The sequence below is a fragment of the Barbus barbus genome (assembly GCF_936440315.1).
Source record: "Barbus barbus genome assembly, chromosome: 6".
Lineage (NCBI taxonomy): Eukaryota > Metazoa > Chordata > Actinopteri > Cypriniformes > Cyprinidae > Barbus > Barbus barbus.
Window position 1 is genome coordinate 657,501 of NC_136734.1, and position 25,000 is coordinate 682,500.

At 35.8% G+C, this 25,000-nt stretch overlaps 1 protein-coding gene across 1 annotated transcript in view; it reads right to left on the bottom strand.

Annotated features, from left to right (window-relative positions):
• Nucleotides 1–460: 460 nt before the first annotated feature.
• The window catches only part of LOC306870963 (methyl-CpG-binding domain protein 2-like), a 25,033-nt gene continuing 493 nt past the window's right edge, over nucleotides 461–25,000 (bottom strand). Inside the window, exons 2-7 of the mRNA XM_079418586.1 lie at nucleotides 14,481–14,640; nucleotides 11,600–11,737; nucleotides 7,349–7,439; nucleotides 7,102–7,279; nucleotides 1,954–2,078; nucleotides 461–923 (exon numbers count right to left, since the gene is read on the bottom strand). Of these exons, the coding sequence (XP_079274712.1) occupies nucleotides 1,964–2,078; nucleotides 7,102–7,279; nucleotides 7,349–7,439; nucleotides 11,600–11,737; nucleotides 14,481–14,640 (682 nt within the window). The 3' untranslated portion in view covers nucleotides 461–923; nucleotides 1,954–1,963. The remainder of the gene's footprint in view (nucleotides 924–1,953; nucleotides 2,079–7,101; nucleotides 7,280–7,348; nucleotides 7,440–11,599; nucleotides 11,738–14,480; nucleotides 14,641–25,000) is intronic.

Consider the following 25,000-nt stretch of genomic DNA (forward strand, 5'->3'; position numbering starts at 1 on the left):
TCTCATTACACACATTTCTGCAGAACACGTCGATTCTGATGCATCGGCCAATTAGCAGAAAAGTTTAAGACAAGTGAGCGTCTCGAGAGATGCTGACATAGTGATTTTCTGTCATAACGGAGACCAAAGCAACACTCACCAAACACCGAATGAGAAACAAACTGGCTTAGGTTACACTGAATATAACCAGCTGGCCAGGAACGGCAAAAAGATGCAACATGCAGACAATCATCTGATCCACAGCCAAAAGCTTCTTCCAAATGTCTCTAAAACAAAGTTCAAGTGGCAAAACATTTCTGTTGATATTCCACCAAAACCAAATGTAAAAGTAACAGAAGTGACCCAAACAAAGATGTAGTTCAGTGTCAGATTTCACAGTGAGACTGTCTAACATGTTCACTGGAAACATATGTATCTGCATAAGTGCATATGGAAGCATCAATAAGTTTAAACACAAGATCATATTTGTGAATAAAATCTTTTAATTACTCTGTCTAGTATAATGCAAGAAATGTACACATTTTTATCTCATGGTATAAAATCTTTTCTTAAATAAGCATTTTTCATTCATACGTTTGCAGATGTATTAATAATTAGTCAAACCCTGAAGAGAGCAATGACACCAAACGAAAGTAAAAAGAGTTGGCGATACAAACCCAGCGCCGCTGTCCTGATTCGACGAGAGGAAGTATTGCTCTGTTTGCCCGTATGAAAGCGCGTTTTCTTTCTTCTGTCTGACACAAAATAAGCATTGTTCTCAATCATATATAGATATGTACATCAAAATATACGCTCTAGTTGAAAAAGGCCTTGGTTGAAGCTATCGGTAATGGATTATTGAACGTGTGCCGCTGACGCAGACTGATGACATCATATCCTGGCATCCACGGTGGGCGGAGCCGGACTCCAGTGCACTAACAAACCTGCAAAATAAAGCACAACATCAGGCTTTCTGAACATCTAAAACTGCAGCTTTCCTGTGAGGGTTGGGTTTTACAGTATAAGAACCATTACGCCTGTGGGAAGTCTCCATAAAACATAGAAATGTGTGTGTGTGAGGTCAGATGATGAAGATGAAGTGTTACAGTAGAGGAAGAGTCTTTCACTACAGCGGATGTTAAAAAGCCCTCAGAGATCCACACAGATCAATAACGGCTGCACGGAAAATCCACTCGACATGAAAGAGTGAAACAGACGGAACGAGAGACCAGCGGAAATACATAAAAGAATATTCAGGGTCAATAGAAGCAGAGCAGCGTTGCTAAAAGCTCCATCGACAGCATTTTCTGAGTAATCGACATCATGATATCACTCACACCTGACTGAAAACAAACACATTCACATCCTCTGCAGGGAATGGGTGCCGTCAGAATGAGAGTCTGATAAAAACATCACAATAATCCACACCACTCCAGTCCATCAGTTAACATCTGGAGAAGACATTGAGTCCATAATAACTCTTCCTCCAGTGAAAAAGTGCATCTCCTGTTGTCTCTCACATCAAAATCCAGCCACATATTAGTTTAGAGCTGTTTTAAACTCTGCTTGATCTGCAGATTTCTCTCCTGATTCAGACCAGAACACTTTTTCACTGGAGGAAGAGTTATTATGGACTCAATGTCTTCTCCAGATGTTAACTGATGGACTGGAGTGGTGTGGATTATTGTGATGTTTTTATCAGCTGTTTGGACTCTCATTCTGACGGCACCCATTCACTGCAGAGCATCCATTGCTGAGACACTGATGCAGAGACACATTTATACAAACCTGATGAAGAAACAAACTCATCCTGATCTCAGATGACCTGTTCTTTTGAATTTCAGTAACATTATCAATCTGATGACACTGTCAGACGAGACCAAACCTGAGCTGAATTGATCTGAATATCTTCTGAATAACGGAGTATTTCTGTGAGGCGCAGCAGTAATGAAGTCCTCTCTGGAGGTTCCTCACCTGTTTCTCTTCACGCCGCTCTGCCCTGTGTGTCTCGTCTGGACTCGGCGGCTTGCGCCAAACTATCAGCCATCAGAGCTTCTTCCAGACTGCGGCGCGCCTGATGCACCTTCAGCTCCTGCTCCCTGAGGAGGAAGAGGAGGAGAGCTGATGAAGGCTCTGACCTGGCCTGTCAATCAAACACACAACAACAGCGGCTTTCTCTTCTCTTCTGAGATGGAAGAGCTTGATGTGGAACTCCATGCCACCTTACATTACACATTTTAATACTTATACCTCCTTTAAGTTTCACCTAAAGACGTGGTTCATTGAGTCAATGTTAATGTTACAAACTAAATCCTGCTTTACTAGCTGAGATTTTGATGCTATACACAGTACTCGAGGTTGTTTGGTTGAGTGCTGATTGAATGATTAAGGCTACTGTTACTTGTCTGTATGCTGCTTGTGTTATCTTTGCCTGTATATTGATATGTTATTAGTGATAGTTTAACAGCTGGATTGTGTGTGTGTGCGTGTGTGTGCGTGAGTGTGTATGTGTGTGTTGAGTGAGTGTGTGTGAGCTGCTATTGATCTGTTGGTTCTAGCTATAGTATAATTTTTAAGCCAATGTAAAAAAAAAAAAAATTTTTTATAAAGTAATATAAAATAAAAATGTAATTTTATAAAGTATTTTGCAGCATGTATGTATTATGCATTGATTGTTTTATATTTCAGGGTGATGATTTTACCATCAGTCCAGGGACTGCAGATGCAAAATAGCCTAATTCTGGCACATTGCACATTTATGTATTATTGATGTGCATTGTCCCTGTCAAATAAACCTGAAATAAATAATAAAACATGTTTCCTTCCCAGAATCAATCCCAGAATGCATTTTGAAGCAAAAACAAACAAACAAGAGATAAAGAGCAGTATCTGAGCATCTGATTAAAAGCTCCTGTTGTTCACAGATCACCGGCAAAACCCATCAGAAATGAGCACTAAAGCATCACAGCTGAGCTCATTAACATACCGGCACATTAACAGCCACTCGTTATCCAGCAGCTGATGAACTAAACTCTTACACACAGCTCATTTACATACAGAACTCTTAAAGGTACAGTAGCGAGTAACATCAGCACAGGGATACAGGGATAGTTCAGCCAAAATGACCAATTATAGCGTTTCAAACCTGCATGACAAACAAATTAATATATTTTGACAAATGTCTCGAGTTTTTCTTTTCTTTTCTTTAATTTAATTTAATGAAATGCAATGAGGTCCAGTGTTATTTTAGAAGTATTAATATACTTCCATGTTTTTTTATAATATTTGGAAATGTATTTTTATATTTTCAGTTTCATTTTTCTTAATCATATTGTTAAGTGCTGTCATTTTTATTTAGGTTTAAATTATTGTAGTTTAAATTTATTTTCAGACTTTAGTGACTGAATTTAGTCAACTAATTTCATTTTTTGCTATGTGCTTTTATTAGTTGTCATTTTTAATATTGGGCTTCATTTGTTTGTATTTCAGTTTTACTTTGTTTTTAGCGCATAATTTCAATTCAATTTCAGTTTCCTATTTAGTGATTTTGTTGTGTGCTATTGTCATTTTTAATAGCTATCATTTTTATTATTTAGGTTTACTTTATATATACTTACACTTATTTCAGACCGTTTCCAAGGCAATATTTCTACAACTTTCTTCTAACAATGTTTCTTAAATTTACATTTAAAGTTCTTAATTTCAATTTGTAGTTTAATTTAGTTTTAGTTAGTTTCATTTTCATTTTTCATCATTTTGTTTTTTGCTTATGTTCTTTTCTAATAGTTGTCATTTTTATTATTTAGGTTTAATTCATTTTGAGTTCATTGAGTTTTTATTAATTTCCTGCATGTAATTTTAGCACTTTGACTTATTAACTTAAAAATTTCAGTCAGTTTTCAAGGCAACATTAATTTTTGTTTAATTTAATTTTAATTAAAATTTTGCTTTATCTCTATTTCAGTTTAGTTTTTAGACTTTTTTATGCTTTTTTCATTTTTATTAGTGGCCATTTTTACTATTTAGGTTTAACTTAATTTTATTTAAGTTTTTAATTATTAATTATTTAATCAATTATTTATTTATTTCCGAGTGAGTAATTTTAGTGCTTCAACTTCAACTTATTTTATTTTAAACATTTCCGATTTTCACTTAGTTTTATCTATTATTCAAACACAACTTTTTGTATTAGCTCTAATCTTTGATAATAACCCTGATGGGGTCCAGTGTTGTTTGTCTGAAATCTCAATCTGAAATGTATTTATGTAGTAGTGCTGTTCTCCATAGACTTTGTTTTAAAGCTGAAACATTTTCAGAAGGTTTGGTTCCAAATGTTCTTCAAACCATCTTTTGTGTTCCACTGAAGAAAGAGAGTGACAGGAATGATCTCTTTAATGGGAAAGGTCAGAGAAGAGGAAAACGATGCTGAAAAATTAAACCATGACTGTTTGGGTTCAACGTTTCTAAGTGTCATTGAGAGAAGATCCTGTAGATTCCTGCGGATGCTGCTGTCATCAGATGCTCATAAACGAGCACACACACACACACACACACACACTCACAGAGGCTTTTGTCGCAGCTCTTACGAGGCGGAGGAAGGAGCGAGCATTTGCTGCGCGTCTTGAATGATAATGATGCACATGAAGTGGCTGACAGTCCTGCGTTTCCAACACAAGATCTGCACTGAACACACGCTAATGCATGCATGCTATTACTGATTCCTGCTCATATGAACCTCTCAATCGCTTGCTTCTTAGAAAATGAAAAACACAGAGAATGAAATCTCTCCAACCCTCAGCACACAGCTCTAATGCATGAGTCTGAACACACACACACGCGCGCGTGTTGCATGTGTGTGCATCTACTGCCATCTTGTGTTTTGGACTGGAAAACTGTCTTAAGATGTTGAACTGGTAGGAGAAATTTTGACATTTAGCTCCTTTGGATAATTATCAATCTGCCAGCCATATTTCAGTATGGAAACATATCGGTGTCAACAATAACAGAACTATTAATAGACAACAAATAAATCATTATAACAAATAAATTAATTCTGAAAAATAAAAAAATAACTGATGAACTAATAAATAATAAAAAAAAAATAATAAAAATAAAATAATTAAATGTTAAAATAAATAAATACTTAACTATTAATTATGTTTTATTAAGTAAACAAACAAATAATTAATTAATTGCACTCTAAAATAAAACTATAAACATAAATAATCATTAAAAAAAATATAAAACTAATAATTTAAAAAAGTAAAATATGAAAAATCTATAAGATTTTTAAGAATTTATTTAAAATAAATGCATAAATAATTCCTTGCAAATAAATAATGAATTTCCAAAAATCAAATCACTGAGGGTGCTTCTCAAATTAGTGAGGATGCTCTAACCTATATATATATATGATTAGTGTTGTTGAACACTGATTCAAGAAATCAACAGATATGTCTGTGACAGTCTACACTGCTCAACGCTGAAAACACACTGAAATAGAAGCCGATCTCCAGAGCACAAAGCAAAACGCAGCGTTTGCCAGATCTTTAACGGAGGGTGCACCCCTGTAGAACCGGGCCTGATTGGTCCCTGATCAGTCCGACTAATTTATTGAAAGTGAATCTGCTAACCAGCGTTTAACCACTGCACCACAGCACAGGCCCAGCGTCTCATCAGTATGCTGAAGAAACTCCATACTCTAAACAACTACAGCAGGAAAATCTTATTTCACTTGTGTTTTTCAAACAGCAAGCATCCAATTTAGTGTTGGAGCCGGAGCGAAATGACTCTCGCGCATCAATCTCAGGAGAAGCGGAAGGGTTTCGGCTCGGCTTGAACTGTGACACGGATTCCTGACGCCGTGATTGAGAGGAGCCCCATGAATACAGAAAACATGCACCTCACGCAGAATTAACAGAGCGGATGAGCTCAGAACTTTATCACAAAACACTGGCAACAATATCTCCGTGTTACAATCCCGCGGTGCATTATAAGATGCATTACAGGGCATAATTAATGCATTCTCTATAAAGGCTTCCAGTGTTTCTCAGTGTTGTTGCGGTTAAATTAAAAGTTAGAAATCATTGTGTTAAATGAAATAAAGCTGAGCTAAAATAAAAGATAAATATTAGAAGACAACTTTAAAATGATTAAATACTTGCATGTTATTATACGTGTTATAATGTATTATAACTGGATATTCATGAGATCATTATTAGGTGCATTACAAGGCATTAAAATAAAAAAATGATGCAATTAATGCATTAAACTGAAAAAAATTTAATATAATTTTAGATGATAACATTTTTGATGAAACACTTAGGCACAATTAATGCATTAAAATAAAAAAATAATGCATTAAATTGAAAAAAATAAACATAATAATGATAAAATATTAGATGAAAAACAGGAACAATTAATGCATTAAAAGTACAAAAAAATTATAATAATAGATAAAGTATTAGATGAAAAACTTAGGAACAATTAATGCATTAAATTAAAAAGAAATTATAATATTAGATGATAAAATAGATGAAAAGCTTAAAGCTGCAGTCCGTAAGTTTAGCCTCTTTGTCTCCCTCTCTGTTTGAATCCTGCGATTGCAGTTACGTGTGGATTTATCTTCATTACATGGGTTCTCCAGCGCGGGTGAATCTAATGTTTTGAGGAGTGTGTGTGGATACTGTACTTCAGAATCACAGATTCTACGTCTTGGAAGTTATTAGTGTTACCAACATTATTATAAGTGAATCAGGCTAAAGTAAGGAGATGGTTTTGAACACTAGCTGGTTATGTACTTGCTCAAATATTGATTTCGGACTGCAGCTTTAAATACAATTAGCTGCTTTGACACAATTTGCATCGCAAAAAGCAGTATATAAATAATGGTGACTTGACTTAAAGAAATAATAATATATAGGCTCAATTAATGCATTACTATAAAATTAAACATTAAATAATACATTAGATGAAAAAACATAACCAATGCATTAAAATATTTTTATAATGCATGAAAAATTGTTATAAATTTTAAATGTTATAAAGTTACACATTTGATGTTTCATATACAGTAATGTGGAGTGAGACTGACGATGACCTTTGACCTGCCGGAGGTCTTACCGTATGTCGTCGTCTGTGACGGTGAAGGCTTTGCAGAGCGGCTGCGATGTGTTCAGCCATATGGCCGGGTTCTTCTCGGCCGCCGAGGACGTCTGACCTGTGATGGGCGCCGAGCTCATGTGCAGAGCGCTGGCGATGGCCGACAGAAGCGTCTCGTCCGACGAGTCCGGCCCGATACCTGCGCCATAGCACCCACATTAGCCAGCCATCGGCAAACGCCATTCAAACCAGACCCAACCAGCCTTACTCTGTAAACCCTTGGGCAGATCCATCGTCCTGAGCGCTTCCTCCGACACATCCGACGACCGCAAGCCCTTCAGACGCTTCTCCCAGAACAGCTGCGCAAAACACACCAGACACAAGACACCAATCAAGACTCTGTGAAGAACACACTGCTGAAATCTAATTAAATATGAGATCCTGCCTGCAGCACAAAAGCAGTCATGAGTAACACAGGTATATCTGTAGCAATAGACAACAATACATTGTATGGATCAAAATTATACATTTCTCTTTTATGACAAAAATCATTAGGATATTAAGATCATGTTCCATCAAGATATTTAGTAAATTTCCTACTGTAAATATATCAAAACTTCATTTTTGATTAGTAATATGCATTGCTAAGAACTTCATTTGAACAACTTTAAAGGAGATTTTCTCAATATTTAGATTTCTTTGCTCCCTCAGATTCCAGATTTTCAGCTTTCAGATGATGCATAAATCTCAATTTTGAAAAATGTATGACTGGTTTTGTGGTCCAGGGTCACATATTACATTAAAAAAAAAAAAAAAGAAAAAAAAAAAAAAAAACTTACAATAGAAATACAAAAACATACGTTTCTTTGGCAACTAACTGAAATAAAATAAGTTTAAGTACTAAAACTACTAAAACTGAAAACAAATTACAACAGCAAAAATTAACAAAATATAAATATACAAAAAAAAAAGAGCAAAATCAGAAACAAACTAACATTTTAATGAAAATTTTAAATACTTAAAGCTAATTCAAAACGAATTAATGAATGTTAAAGTTGAAGTACTATAATTACTAAAATGGAAATAATAAATTATGTAGAATAAAATGACAAAAGCATTTATCAAAAGTACTAAATCTTAAACTACAACTGAAATGAAAACTGAAAATACAAAAATAAAAGCTCATTCAAAACTAATTAATAAATGTTAAAGATGAAGCACTAAAATGACTAAAATTGAAAAAAAAGGCTAAAAAGAAATGTTTAAAAATGATACAAATGACCAAAATACATAAAGTTAGTAAAACAAACTAAAATTAAAAATGTAAAAGATAACAGCCAATTCAAAACTAATTTTTAAAAGAACTCATAAAAAAATAAAACTATATAACACTATACTTAATATTATATTTTATTATTATATTACTGCATTATAATTATATGCTATATTATAACATATTACATAAATTTAATAAACACAATAATAGTATAAATAACTGTATGAAAATTAAATTTTCCCACTGTCCTTCACATATAAAAGAAAGTCCTTTGACTCGACATGAATGACTGAGTAAATGATAAATGATAACGATCATGATAAATGCTAAATAAGCAGATGCTCACTAAAATTAACATCTTCAAGGCTTATAATGAATCTAATAGAGTCTAAAGCAGGTCATAATGAGAGTAAAGGGCTGATCTGTAATGAGTCCGGCCTGGAGCAGTGTCGCGGGACACATAAACCCAACAACATCATAAACACAGCACACTTAAATACAGCTCGGCCACGAGAAATAAATCCAGACCCAGATATATTCATTTACATCCACCACCTTCAACTACTGATCTCTCTGCTCGCACAGGCTGTGTTTATTTAAGCACAAATACAGGGACAATAGCTCAATATTACTAGAATGTTAATCAGCTGTTTTCTATGTGAATATGTGTTAAACTGTAATGTATTCCTGTGATCTGCAGCTGTATTTTCAGCATCATTACTCCAGTCTTCAGTGTCACATGATCTTCAGAAATCATAATAATATACTGATTTACTGCTCAACAAACATTTCTGATTATTATCAATGTTGAACACAGTTTTTTATTTTTGTGGAAACTGTGATACAGTTTATTTTTCAGGATTCACAGATGAATAGAAAGTTCAGAAGAACAGCATTTATTTGAAATATAAATTTTTCTAACATTATACATGTCTTTACTGGTACTTTTCATTAATTTAATGGGTCCTTGATGAATAAAAGTATTAATTTCTTTCAGAGAAGAGAAGAGAAGAGAAGAGAAGAGAAGAGAAGAGAAGAGAAGAGAAGAGAAGTCCCTCTCAGGTTTCAGTGTGTGTGTGTGTCTGTATCTGTGTGTATGTTTGTGTGTGTGTGTGTGTCTGTATCTGTGTGTGTCTGAGTGAGTGAGATTGTGTGTGTGTTGTGTACGTGTTTAGCTATACTTGTGAGGACCAGATGTCCCCACAAGGATATTAAAGCCTGAGATTTTTGACTTTGTGAGGACATTTGGCCGGTCCTCACAAGGGAAATAAATTATTAAAAATACTAAATGAAGTTTATCTTAAAATGTAAAAATGCACAAAGTCTCCTGTGAGGGCTAAGTTTAGGTGTAGGGTTGGTGTAGGGCAATAGCACACACAGTTTGTTCAGTATAAAAACCATTACGCCTATGGGATGAACCCATTTAGATAGCTAAGTAAACGTGTGTGTGTGTGTTTGTGCGCAGCAGAATACTGAGTGTGTGCTTGTTTACATGCTGATGACACACAGGAGAAGCAGTGCAGCAGCGACAGAAACACTGCAATACTGGCCCAAACATCACACACACACACCACTCATTCTCTCACACACACACACACACACACAGAGATTGATAGAGAGAGACACACAGAGACGCTTCAGAGCAGCGCGGAGCACGATCCTGATCCTCATCTTTCTGACTGAATACACTGAGAATCCACACCAACTAAATCTGATCATGTCCTGTAACCTTTGACCTCTTACTATCTCTGATGAGTCCATCATTTGAGTTGTGATTGTGCCACATCAATTAACAAGAAATTGTTTTCAATTGTTAAATTTAAAAAATGTATATAAAAATAATTCAATAAATAAAATTTAAACATAAATAATATTTCTAAATAAATAAAGCATGCATACATAAAAATTAAATACAACTATACAGTCAATAAAATTAATCAATTAAAATTTCAAAATAAATTCATAAAACAATAAAATAAAATTTTCAAATAAATAAAAATACCATTTTAAAATTTTCATAAACATATAAATAAAGAAATAAAAAACAAATGCAAAAATAAAGAAATAAAATCCAATTTCCAAATTTATAATTTGGATAAATAAATAAATCCCACATCTCATATATTTAGAAAATGGAGCACAATCAGCAGATTTCCTTTGCAATTTGCATAATCTATTCTGATTGTATTAAGATATTTTCTGCAGCAGGCATCATATCTGAGAGTCTAGAAAACAAACCGGCAGAACTGCTCATTATATCCAGCTTGACATGTGATGAATGTGAGTGTATTAATGAAAACAGAACATCCATCTCTGCTCATTCTGTCTGCCAAACCTCCAGAGAAAAACTGCTCCTTCAGCATCCTCTACTGGGGAATAGAAGATACAGCTTTAAAACGCAACTAATGTATGCAATAGTTATAAAGAGTATTCCAGAGAGAGGAGTAATAATTGGTTACACTTTATTTTACTTATAATTAATAATTATACATTTAAGAACTGAGTAATATTAATTAACTACATGCACTTACTATATGGTTAGGGTTAGGATTAGGGTTACTTGCATGTAATTATGCGTAATTTATTGTTATTATAATAATCGTACATGTAACGTATAACAAGGACACCTTAAAATAAAATGCTCCCATTATTAATACTTCTGGCCAATGTAATATTCAGACTAACTTAAACACATATTATGCTCTATCATCTGCCTTGACATGCGGTCTAATTATGGCTGTATTTATGCAATAATGTACAACAGGACAACATGAAACAAGCTTCAGCTCAGGGTTTCAGTCATTGTAATAAAGCTCAAATAAACCAGAAGAAAAACTTAAAACGATCATTTAAAATGTTGCATTAGCAATCAGCAGAAGTAAAATAAGTTTAAGCAGAAGTACTGAAATAGCTAAAGCTGAAATAAAAATACATAAGAGCTAGATAGAAATATAAAAAACTAATACAAATAAAAGCACATGACAGAATTGCTAAAACCTCAACTAAAATTGCAATTTGATGGAGCTGAAGTGATTTCTTGTTAACTACAAACTAAAACTTAACTGTTTTTTGTTAACTGAAAAAATAAAATAAGATCAAATAAAATAAAAAATAAAAAAAACTTTTAAAATAAAAATTAAAGACAAAAATGAAGGTAAATAGGAATATTTCAAAACAAATAGAACTGAACAAAGTGAATAGCAAAATTGCTCATTTAAACCTGCAAACTGTGAATGAAGTCACCTGTCGCGGCTGCTCCGTGGCTCTCTGGAGGTCTGTCTTGACTTTGTTGTTGGGATGATTGACCACTTTAGTGACCGGCTGTTTGAAGATGGAGGCTGTTTGTCTGATGGGCAGCGCCGTGTTCAGATCCGGCTTCCCCTACAGACACAGAGACGCATTCACAAACTACTCAACCAGAAGTACATCAGGATCCAAACGCTGAAAATCTGCCGCTTCGGTCTCATTTCAACAGGAAATACACTAAAGGCTTTAGGACTGAAAGATATTCAAAGCAAAGAAAACTTATTATGATGTAAACAAACAATCAAATACATTTTGCACTATATTTCTCTGAGACGAATCAGATGTCAGTGAAAGTGACGGACCGAACTGAACTCAAAGATCTGGTCAGGACAACTGCTGGACGTCTGGAAAAGGGCATTAATACAGAGATCTTCCAGAAGAACAGAGCGACTGATTCAGCTTCATATCCGTCCTCAAACCTCTCGCAGCAGCACACTCATGCATTACTGGACAGGCAACTAATCCAGTAAAGTCCTTAAGTCCTGTTGCTTTTTGTGAATTTTGAGTAAATATTATGTACAATACGTGTTTGTATTAAATAAATAAAACAAGTAAAATTCAATAAAATAAAGAGTGCAAGTAAAATTCATTCAAATAGTAAAATTCATATGAATACAGTTAATATACATGAAAAAGTAAATAAATAAATAAATCCTGTAAAAAGAAAGATTCCATTCATTCTCATTTATGACCCTGGAGCACAAAACCAGTCTTAAGTGTCTTTTTTTTTAAAAATTGAGATGTATGCATCATCTGAAAGCTGAATAAATAATCTTTCCATTGATGTATGGTTTGTTATGATAGGACAATATTTATCTGAGATACAACTATTAGAAAATCTGGAATCTGAGGGAGCAAAAAAATCTAAATATTGAGAAAATCTCCTTTAAAGTTGTTCAAATGAAGTTCTTAGCAATGCATATTACTAATCAAAAATGAAGTTTTGATATATTTACGGTAGGAAATTTACTAAATATCTTGATGGAACATGATCTTAATATCCTAATGATTTTTGTCATAAAAGAGAAATGTATAATTTTGATCCATACAATGTATTGTTGTCTATTGCTACAGATATACCTGTGTTACTCATGACTGCTTCTGTGCTGCAGGGTCACATTTATAATAGAAGTGATTTTCATGTTTATAGATTATTTCTTATTTATTATTTATCATTAACATTCAGATTTGTTCTGTTGGTCTACATCACACACACACACACTGTTTGATGTGTGTGTGTGTGTGTGTGTGTGTGTGTGTTTGTAGAGCAGAAGTGTGTGTGTGTGTGTGTGTTTGTAGAGCAGAAGTGTGTCATGGGGCGAGGCGCGTCACCACACCTCTGTAACGTCCAGCATCACGAACACAGACCTGTTCTGGAAGTTATGAATACATGATCTCAGAAATCTGAGCCAAACCTTTCCTGTCTCATCAGACATTATGACTCATAATGACGAAGATTTTCTCTTTCAACCAGCTCATTAAGGGCAAATGAAGAATACAGAGAGCCTGCTGAACTGAAAATGAAAGCGTATGAAGGTTGAGATCCTATCAGAGTCCAGAGAGAAGTGCCCAGACGCGCTTCACAGGATCAGCAAGCAGAACTACAGGACGAACGAGACAGCAGCTCAGCTCAGTTTCACAAACCAAACTGGGTCACATGCATAAATGCTGGTTTGAAAATGTATTTAAAAAAATTGCAATTTGCTTCAATTAACTGAACTCACTATGCCAATTTACACTAAGCCACTTCATGCGTTTTCTCTGATTGGATAGTTATTTGATCATGAAAACATGCAGTGAATATACCCTTCGGAACGCATCTGAGATGGACTACAATCTGATTGAGGCTTTTTTTTTTAATCCACAAAAATCACACTCCTCCCAGAACTGTAAAAAATAAAGGTGAGAGAGCATGTTTTACTGGCTTACAGTAGCTAGATATCAGAGCGCTACTGCAACACACAACTCTATGCAACTGCGTACAACTCCACACATCTCCATACATTTCAAAACTCACAACTCCATGCATTTCCACACAACTCCATGCATCTCCATACAACTCCACACATTTCCATGCAACTCCACGCATCTCCATACAATTCTACACATCTCCATACAACTCTTCACAACTCCACACATTTCAACACAACTTCACACAATTCTGCAACTTCACACATCTCCATACAATTCTTCTCAACTCCATGAATCTCCACACATTTCAAAACTCCTCACAACTCCATTAATTTCCACGCATTTCCACACAACTGCACACATCTCATACAACTCTTTACAACTCCATGGAACTCCACGCATCTCCACACATTTCCATACAACTCTTCACATCTCCAACTCCACGTAACGTCCACACATTTCCATGCAACTCCACACAACTCATGACAGATTTTTCATTTTTAGGTGAACTATCCCTTTAAATACTGCTGTTCATCAGCCAATCAATTTCACTATAGAAAATGTCAAGTCAAGTCAGCTTTATTTATATAGTGCTTTTAACAATACAGATTGTGTCAAAGCACTTAACAGTATCAGATTAGAGGATAGAGTGTCAGTAATGTATAATTATAAGATTAAACACTCAATTTTCAGTTAAAGGCATTTCATTATTGAGTTCAGAGATGTCATTGTCTAGATCAGTTTAGTTTAAATAGTATCTGTCAAATCAAATTGACGATAAGTGCTAGAAAATGTCAAATACAAATATTGTCACACAGGGATTTCCAAACCCAATGAACCAAATGACCAGTGAGATTGAGCTGTGTGTGGCGTTCTGAGAGACTGAGATGCTTGTGTTGTTCAGTACCTTGCTCAGGCTGAGGTAGTCGCTGCGCAGTCTCTGCTTGTTCTTCTGCATCTTGCTGGGCATCATTTTGCCCGTGCGGAAGTCGAAACATCCCAGATCCACAGAGTTCCCGAGGTAGCGGGATAGCTGCGGTTTACTGCGGAACTTCTTTCCTGTGGGACTGGAGCAAAAAACATCAACACAATGAATGACTCAACCTAGTTTATTCTAAAACCTTAATCTTCTGACTTCAGACTGAACATGTTCATTGTGGTGAGTTCTGCCTGGACTGAAACAACTCTCTTCTGCTCACCAAGACTGCATTTATTTGATCAAAAATACAGTAAAAATTGGTAAATATTATTAGAATGTAAAACAGCTGTTTTCTATGTGAATATGTGTTGAACTGTAATGTATTTCTGTGATCTGCAGCTGTATTTCCAGCATCATTACTCCAGTCTTCAGTGTCACATGATCTTCAGAAATCATAATAATATACTGATTTACTGCTCAACAAACATTTCTGATTATTATTAATGTTGAAAACAGTTGTGCTGCACAATATTTTTGTGGAAACTGATGCATTTTATTTTTCAGGATTCACAGATGAATAGAAAGTTCAGAAGAACAGCATTTATTATTTTAACATTAGAAACTGGTCACTTTTGATCAATTTAATGCATGCTTGATGAATAAAATAATTTATTTAAAAAAAACAATCCTATGGAGTGAACTTTTGGTAGTGATACTATTAAAAGGTGTATGTTTTGGTTGTTGTAACACCTGCGCAGACGCACATGACTGCGGTCACAGCTGCTGAAGAACAGAAATGAAAACATACAGATCCACTTTTCACATGAAATCAAAACTGGCTGTATATCATCTTAAAGCATGTTCCTGATCTTCCTGATTCTTCTGTTTGCATTATTACAAACATAAAAAAACAAAACAGGCGCCAGTTGACGTCAGCAATCCTTTTTATTATTTCAAACCACCTTCATATAGAGACATTTTCACAACCCAATCAATTCATGATATCAGAAAAAAAGTCCCATCCTGCAGTTTCTCTCAGAGACCCGTCACTTTAGAGAGGTGGAGTGTGCTGTGAATGTGGTTTCTTGTTGATTTGAATGTTTTCCAGCCTGAGACTAAAACGCTAATCTTCTCAGATAAGCTCTGGTCCGCAGGAGTGCTGACCCTTGGACTGACCGCAGCAGACCAGACTTCATCAGGAGTAGTTCACCTGCAGTGACCGCTGTACGGCTGACACGTCCACACCAACTTACTCGCCCATTACGTAACGTCATATCAGCAGCAAAGGCTATTTTCATGGCAAACGCATAGGAGAAATCAAAATAATCATAATTCTAATTTATCTTTTTAATATAGCACTTTTCACAATACATATTGTTGCAAAGCAGCTTCACAGAAAAACATGTTTCAATCGATGTTTTCTTAATGATTAAGATACTATTATAGTTTGATTTGAAATATTTTGAATTTGTTTTCATTTGTGTATTTTCTGCTTAATTTATGTATTATCTGCATTTTCTGTTGTGTGTTTTTTGCTTTTTTAATGAGTCTATATAGTTCATTTTTATTTCAGTTTTGGTTATTTAAGTACATCAGGTTAAACTAAATTAAAATAAGAAATGTTGTTTTGGAAACTAGCTGAAATAAAATTATTTTTTATTTTAAATAATTTACTATATTTCAGTTAGTTAATCAGCGATAATAACCCTGGATTCAATGTTACAATCAGGAAGTATTCTGTATCCTATAACAATAAACTTCAATAAATTCTAATTATTTCCCTACAAACATAAATATTTTCCAATAACATAAAAATATAAATTATATGAATGTTTAATATTCCCACAATGTAAAAAAAACAAAAAAAAAATTTTTTAGTTGTAAAATATTGTTTTAAAACATTAAACAAAAACATTCTGGAGCACATTTTACAAGGAAATACTTATTTCATCCTGTCTACTTTAAAATTTCAAGTTTAACTTAATGTGTTACTTGCCATTTCTTAGTATTTATTTGGGAAACTGATAGAAAACTGCTTGAAAGGCATGTTTTAGAGCAGGAGAAGTCTTTTAAAAACATCCACTGATGACATTTCTAAATAAAAGCAGTTTGAAACATGAGAGGAAAACTGAAGTAATAAGTGTAAAATGTTTTACACACAAGCGTGTTTTTGGCAGAGTTGGCACACTTCTGCCTTCAAACTCACAATCCAAACCCTGCCGTGTGGAATCCTGCCAAAATTCACCTTATGACCTTTGAACTTCACATAAATAAACCTGTATTCTGCAACTTGGCTTTGGATCATCAGTGTGAATCTGTCGATGCGTCTCACACCCACCCACACACACACACACACACACACACACAGACAAACTCACTCACACACAAACACTCACACACAAACACTCACACACACAGACACTCACACACAGACACACACACACACACACACACACACACACACACACAGACAAACTCACTCACACACTCACTCACACACAAACACACAGACAAACTCACTCACACACTCACTCACACACAAACACACAGACACTCACACACACAGACACACACACACACACAGTCACTCACTCACAGACACTCACTCACACACACACACTCACTCACAGACACACACTCACACACACACACACACACACACACACACACACACACACACACTCACACACAGAAACACACAGACACACACTCACTCACACACAGACACACACTCACACACAGACACACACTCACACACAGAGACACACACCCACAGACACACACTCACTCACACTCACTCACTCACACTCACTCACACACACAGAAACACACACACACACTCACACACAGACACACACCCACAGACACACACTCACTCACACACAGAAACACACACACACACACACACACACACACAGACACACACCCACACACACACACTCAATCACTCACTCACTCACACTCTCACACACACACTCACACACAGAAACACCCACAGACACACACTCACTCACACTCACTCACACTCACACACACACAGACACACTCACTCACACACACACACACACACACACACAGACACACACTCACTCACACACAGACACACACTCACTCACACTCACACACACTCACACACACACAGGCGCATGAGTTCTGGCCTGATGTGCAAATCTGCAGTAACGCTCTCGTTTACTTCTTTTCACCATGAAGAGGTCAAGAACATGAGGAAACACTCTGCCACAGGCGGCACAGACAAACATACACTTTATGGCGCTGTAGTTACAGTAATAAGAGCAGTGAACAGTAAAGACGGTGGCGAGATGATTATCAGTCTGCAGCACTGCTGGATGAACGTAAAGCACTGCAGACGCACAGAACCTCCACTCATTCACACTCAACACAAACAAGCAGAAATAAAACTATCATTTCCAATTAGAATGTGTGTGCTTTTTTAAAGTCTTCTGATACCACAAAAACGACTGAGCTAACGACCCCAGGTATTGCATTAAAGTTTGCTGGAGTTTTTATCCAAAATGACTTACATAGGATGTTTTTCTCAAAACACGTCTGCAATATAATTAGCAGATGTGGCCAAACTGCACCAGGAAAACAAATATAAGAGAAATAAATACTCACAAAATTAAAAGGCAGGAAATGTAACTTATTATGATTAAAATAATAAAGTACAAACATTTTAAATATTCTTAGAGACATGAAATGACACTGACTTAAAATTCAACAAATTTCATTTGTTTGATATATAATGAAGTTTAATTTTTAATCATGCTTCATGTTTAATTACACTCATGGGTGGCACTTAATATGAACATGACATCTGTTTCCAATAAGCGTTGACATTTCATGAATGTAAATCGTTTGTTAATGCATGTAAATGTGGTAAAATAAGCTCACTGAGAATTACAATGATTAAAAAGCAGGAATCTAAGCAGGACTGACAGCATATGAGCCATTACACTCGTATTCTTTAATTGCAAGGCTGCAAAACAGCGAGAGTAGCAGAGGTGCAGCCAGTGAACGCTGACAGCGGTGCGGTGAGAAGCAGCAGAAACTGAGTCCACAACAGAGACGGACGAGCTGCAAACACTTCATGAGTCAGAGATGAGTCAAAACCGAGAAAACACACACACACATCCACGCACACACACTTGCACACAAATACTCTCACACACTCAGGCAGGGCCTATCTAGCTTTAAGACGCAGTAAGGCACAGTGTGCTAACCGCAAGCTCTGAGAGTTTCTGAAAGCTGATATGAGCCGAGGCCGGGACACAGAGACACCAGACGCTCCAGCAGGCGTTTCCACTCGCTGTTACACAGACAGAGACAGAGGGACAGACGGACAGACAGATGGATAGACGGACAGACAGTGATTCCATCTGACTGACCCGCTTCACACAGAGTAGTTCACTCAACCGGTTAGCAACACAATCAGCTACTCGTTGTCATTTTGACTCCATTCCTTGAAGGCTCAGTTCACCCAAACATGCTCACTCTGTCATCATTTACTTGCCCTCATGACGTCAAAGCTGCAGGACTTTCTGTGGAACTTAAACTCAGATGATATGCATCAGACCCACGCTCTCGGTCACCATTCACTTTCATTATATGGAAAAACACAAGCATTTAGAGTGAATATAGCTGAGACTGCCACTCTGCTGAACACCTTGTTTTGTTTTTTTAGGGTGAATTATTTCTTTACCAAAACATATATTTGATACTAAACAATAATCATTCACTGCTTATTTGATCAATAATCATTAAACAATTTATTAATAAAAATGACGAAAGATTAATTATTTCATAGTTATTATTTGTATAGTTTAAAACATTTGCAGTGTAAACATTTTGTTTTTGACAAGGTAAGAGGTCAAAGGTCAATAATGAACTAACACTAACACATACACAAATAATAACTGTAAAATAATAATTGTTACTATTTCATCAGTAATCATTAATAAATAATTTGTCAAAAAATATACATTTAGTTTTTACTACAAATAATTAATGTTAAATTATTTATTACAGCAATTATTTGTGTCCAGTTTAAAGTGTGTTTATACACCTGTGTAAATAGAAAATTACCTGCAATAAAAAAAAAGTACAAAAACGTGTTATATAAAGATTTGATAAATTACACATTTAAAATATATATAATTTCTATATCATTTTTAGATGACAGATATAATTATATATGCAGTGGTGTGAAAAAGTGTTGGCCCCCTTTCTGATTTTTTATTTTTTTGCATTTTTGTCACACTTTAATGTTTCAGATCATCAAACTAATTTAAATATTAATAAAAGATAACACAAGTAAACACAACATGCAGTTTTTAAATGAAGGGTTTTTTTATGAAGGGAAAACAAAATCCAAACCCACATGGCCCTGTGTGAAAGTGTTTGCCTCCTAAAGCTAATAACTGGTTGGGCCACCCTTAGCAGCAACAACTGCAATCAAGTGTTTGCCATAACTTGCAGTGAGTCTGTTACAGCGCTGTGGAGGAGTTTTGGCCACTCATCTTGGCAGAATTGTTGTAATTCAGCCACATTGGAGGGTTTTGGAGCATGAACCGCCTTTTTAAGGTCATGCCACAGCATCTCAATAGGATTCAGGTCAGGACTTTGACTAGGACACTCCAAAGTCTTCATTTTGTTTTTCTTCAGCCATTCAGAGGTGGATTTGCTGGTGTGTTTTGGATCATTGTCCTGCTGCAGAACCCAAGTTCTCTTCAGCTTGAGGTCACGAACAGATGGCCGGACATTGTCCTTCAGGATTTTTTGGTAGACAGCTGAATTCATGGTTCATTTATCACAGCAAGTCTTCCAGGTCCTGAAGCAGCAAAACAGCCCCAGACCATCACACTATCACCACCATATTTTACTGTTGCTATGATGCTCTTTTTCTGAAATGCTGTGTTACTTTTACGCCAGATGTAATGGGACACACACCTTCCAAAAAGTTCAACTTTTGTCTCGTCAGTCCACAGAGTATTTTCCCAAAAGTCTTGGGGATCATCAAGATGTTTTCTGGCAAAACTGAGACGAGTCTTTATGTTCTTTCTGCTGAGCAGCGGTTTTCGTCTTGGATCTCTGCCATGCAGGCCATTTTTGCCCAGTCTCTTTCTTATGCTGGAGTCATGAACACTGACCTTAACTGAGGCAAGTGAGGCCTGCAGTTCTTTAGATGTTGTTGTGGGGTCTTTTGTGACAGTAATCAGGCCTGGGTGTGGCTAGAGAAACTGAACTCAGGTGTGATAAACACAGTTATGGTTTAACAGGGGGGGGGGGGGGCAAACACTTTCACACAGGGTCATGTGGGTTTGGATTTTGTTTTCCCTTCATAAAAAAACCCTTCATTCAAAAACTGCATGTTGTGTTTACTTGTGTTATCTTTGATTAATATTTAAATTTGTTTGATCTGAAACATTAAAGTGTGACAAACATGCAAAAAAATAAAAAATCAGGAAGGGGGCAACACTTTTTCACACCACTGTATATATATATACCCAATTGTTAATGATTGTTACTTAAATAAATAGTGTTAAAAATGTATTAAGAAAAATACATTGTTTTAATTAGCGACCATTGACCTTTTACCTGTAGTGAGGAAATTTAAATATAAATAAAATATAAATATATATCTATAAATATATATAACTGTTTTACTTATAGTTTTAATGTACTGACATAGTGTTGATAAAACTCTCTGCTTTACTTGTGCAAGCCTGTGAAAAGACTCGATGGTGAATTTAAGTGTCTCTTTCACACTGCACACTCACATTTAACATCATTTTAGTAGATTGAGCCACACAAGAGGAAATGCTCCGAGGATTTGACTATAGTTTTCCATCCGCGTAAACACTGAAGCGCTTCGGCCGTCGTTCTGCTTCACGCTAGAAGAATGAAGCTCTCGAACGCATGCAGCTGCTCCAAAGTTTATTGGGAATGACTCAATAACAGTTCACAGTTCACAGCACTAACAGGAAGTCGTCTGTTGGCTTGTTGCCTGTTTGCACTCGAGTGAGAAACAATGAAACTAATGAAGCTCCATTAGCGTGCCGAGAACATCAGCGAGAGAGACGTCAGCGGAGAAACAGGTCGGCCAAGATGAAGAAGACTAATCCCAGAATCCTTCAGTGTAATCAGGATGACCTCTGACCTCTGAACAAACACCTATATGTAGTGTGACAAAACCTTCTCATCCTGATCTACAGACTCTGATGGTGTGAAGCAAAACGTCTAATAACCTACAGTCTGTGACCTTCTGTCTTCAAGACCGAGAGAACAGACACGGAGTAAACTATCAGCTAAAACCATCACGTACAGAATAAACTCGTATAATACCAGAACAGGTCAACTGATTAGTAGTCAATCATCACTAGTACTAATGCTCAAACATGAGTGTGTAACCATCAAAAAAAATTAAAATTCAAAAACAATTCAGTCTGTAAGTGAATGGGTGCCATCAGAATCCAAACAGCTGATAAAAACAAACAACATAATCCATAATAACTCTTCCTCCAGTGAAAAGTGTTCTGGTGTGAATCAGGAGAGAGATCTGCAGATCAAGCAGAGTTTAAAACAGCTCTAAACTAATATGTGGCTGGATTTTGATGTGAGAGACAACAGCAGATGCACTTTTTCACTGGAGGAAGAGTTATTATGGACTCAATGTATTTTAGTTAAAAACATCTTAATGCTGGATATGTTTGAGCTTTAGTCTTCTCCAGATGTTAACTGATGGACTGGAGTGGTGTGGATTATTGTGATGTTTTTATCAGCTGTTTGGACTCATTCTGACGGCACCCATTCACTGCAGAGCATCCATTGAGTTCTACATGTACTTAAATGGAATGTAACAGGAAGTGATGTCACTCGGATGTCCTGAGACGCCACAGACCGAGTCCATCACTTGAGGATTGCAGATATATTCTGATGGCAGATCAGTTTACAGGCCTTCCGCTGCCATGATGGCACCTTACACACACACACACCCTTCCCCCATGGTGTGTGAACACACTTACAGTGAGAAACGCAGCAGCTTCGTGACGCTCGACTCACTGCAACACTGAAAACTCACATGAATCTCTCCAGATGGACTGAAGCGGGTTTGACTCAAGCCGCAGGCGTCGTGTGTGTGATGAAGTTTGAGTAGTAATCAGACACCGACAGTAATCTGAGCACGAGTCTCGTCACATCACACAACCACTGCACAGCACACACTCTTCACTGCCCTTGATTTAGTGTCTGACTAATCTAGATCATCAAAAACCAATGCTGATACCTACTGATATAACGCTGATATATATATATATATATAGGTCATCCTGGGATACTATTTAATTAAGACTGTATATGCTAGAAATTAAACTAAATACAATTCTGCATTTAATATTAAGTAAACATTGCATATAATTATTTTAAATATTAAAATATTGTATACAACGTAAGAGAATATTAATATAAAATTTAAATATTTTTTAATATATATTGTTTTTCATACAATCACTTTTCTGCCACACATAAATTGCAACTTTTTCCATGCATTTTGCAAAACAAAAGCATGCATTATAAATTGCAATTGTAATTTTTAGCAAGACAAAAACCATAGTATTTATTGTATATATTACTACAGTATATATTGTCACATGACCTCATTATGTTTATTTCAGTAAGGAGTGTCCAGTTATTGTGTCAGATACATAAAACAAATCAGATACAAACACACTCCAGCCATCTGAATAAAGGCAAGATGATTCGCTTGAAGGTTTTGAGAAGTGAAACTCAGCTCAGTAAGTTCAGTATGGCTCCAAAATAACATCAGCCAGCCAGCCTTTTGATTATCAGCATAACGTCAGCTAATACTAGCTAAAATCCACACGCTTAGAAAAGAAAGAAAGACAAAATGGAATAATTCTTGCTCAAAATCAATGTGGCTTCCAGGTGAACAGCTGATGCTCTGGCTGAAGCCGCTCAGGCTGGAGCTGCAGATCTCAAGCTGCACTGTTTTTGCACAAAACACACATCAAACAGACAGTGACGGACCATCAGAGACCGAGACTGCATGTGTAAACACCATCAGAGACAACCCCAACACATTAATCACTGTGACACAATGCTGAAACATTAATATCACGCTACCCGATGACTGACAACTCCGAGGTCTGGAGAAGCAAAAAATGCCCATCATGCTTTGATGAGTTTGAAACAAACACAAGGAGGATCGGACACTAGCCGGTGCTCATCTGCTGGACACACGAGCCGTTCATGAGCTCTGCTGCAGTCTCTTCCTCACTTTAACACGACTGAATCATTCACAGATCAAGGTCACGGCCTCAGCGTGTTCAAGCAGGAACAACACTCGGCCTTCTCACTTCACCGAGAAACAAGAACTAGACTCATCTGCTCATATCAGACAATCAGAGAGTTTTCACTGGAAAAAAATTAAAATTATATGATTTAGTGTCATTTTAGCATGACTCAGGTACTTTTATAGTGATTTATCATCACGGTTTTGAATTTGTTTTTATTTTTATATTTTCCATTTTTTAATTTAGTTCAAGTTTTTTGTGTTTTTGTCATTTTGTTGTCTTTTTTTTAAATATATCTATTTAGCTTTTATTACTTTTATTTCCGTTTTAATTTTAATATCAAGTTGAAGTGAGAAATTTTGCCTAGTTTTTATATTTTATTTATATTATGTTTATATGCTTTTATATAAATATACTATATTTTACACATTTTTATTTTAGCTAACATTTATTTTATTTAAAATAACAGAAATGTTTTTGTGGTTTTAGTTTAAATATAACCCTGAACTTTTTTGAAAACAATTTTCACACAAATAATTACAACGAAATGGCAAGCAACGCATTGAAAAAAATACATTTCGTGGTATAAAGACTGAAATTGTATTTTCTTGTAAAACATACGCCAATAATCTTTTTATTTACAGTTTCAAAAAATCTATTTTTAAGTGTTTGCACTCAATCCCTAACTGAATCATTAATTCCCCATGCGTCAATAAAAATACAAATGTTTTTTAATGTGTACAGTAAAATTCAGAGAAATATTGTCAAATTCATGCACATTTTGCTTTCATTCAATTGTTTTCTATGTCGAGAATGACACTGGCTCCCTGTTTGATCAGCTTCATCCAGAGAAACACCAATAGCAGGCATATTTTGTCATTAAATGTGTAGTTTTGTTTCCTAAACGCATCTGTCTTAACCGTGCCAGCCTATGCTCACATCTTACACAAAAACACACATACACCACTGAACTTATATGAATGATGAAACATTTATGTACTTAAAAATGATTAACAACAATAGCTCCAAATAAGTGCATTCTGGGTGTCTTTATTCATAAATAATGCGCAGTAACTGTTTAAAGTATTTAAAGCTGAGGACTCAACAGGTGAAGCTCAGAGGAAACGCTTAAGTTCATCACACACACGCGCGCGCGCACGCACGTCACGGCGCAGGAGT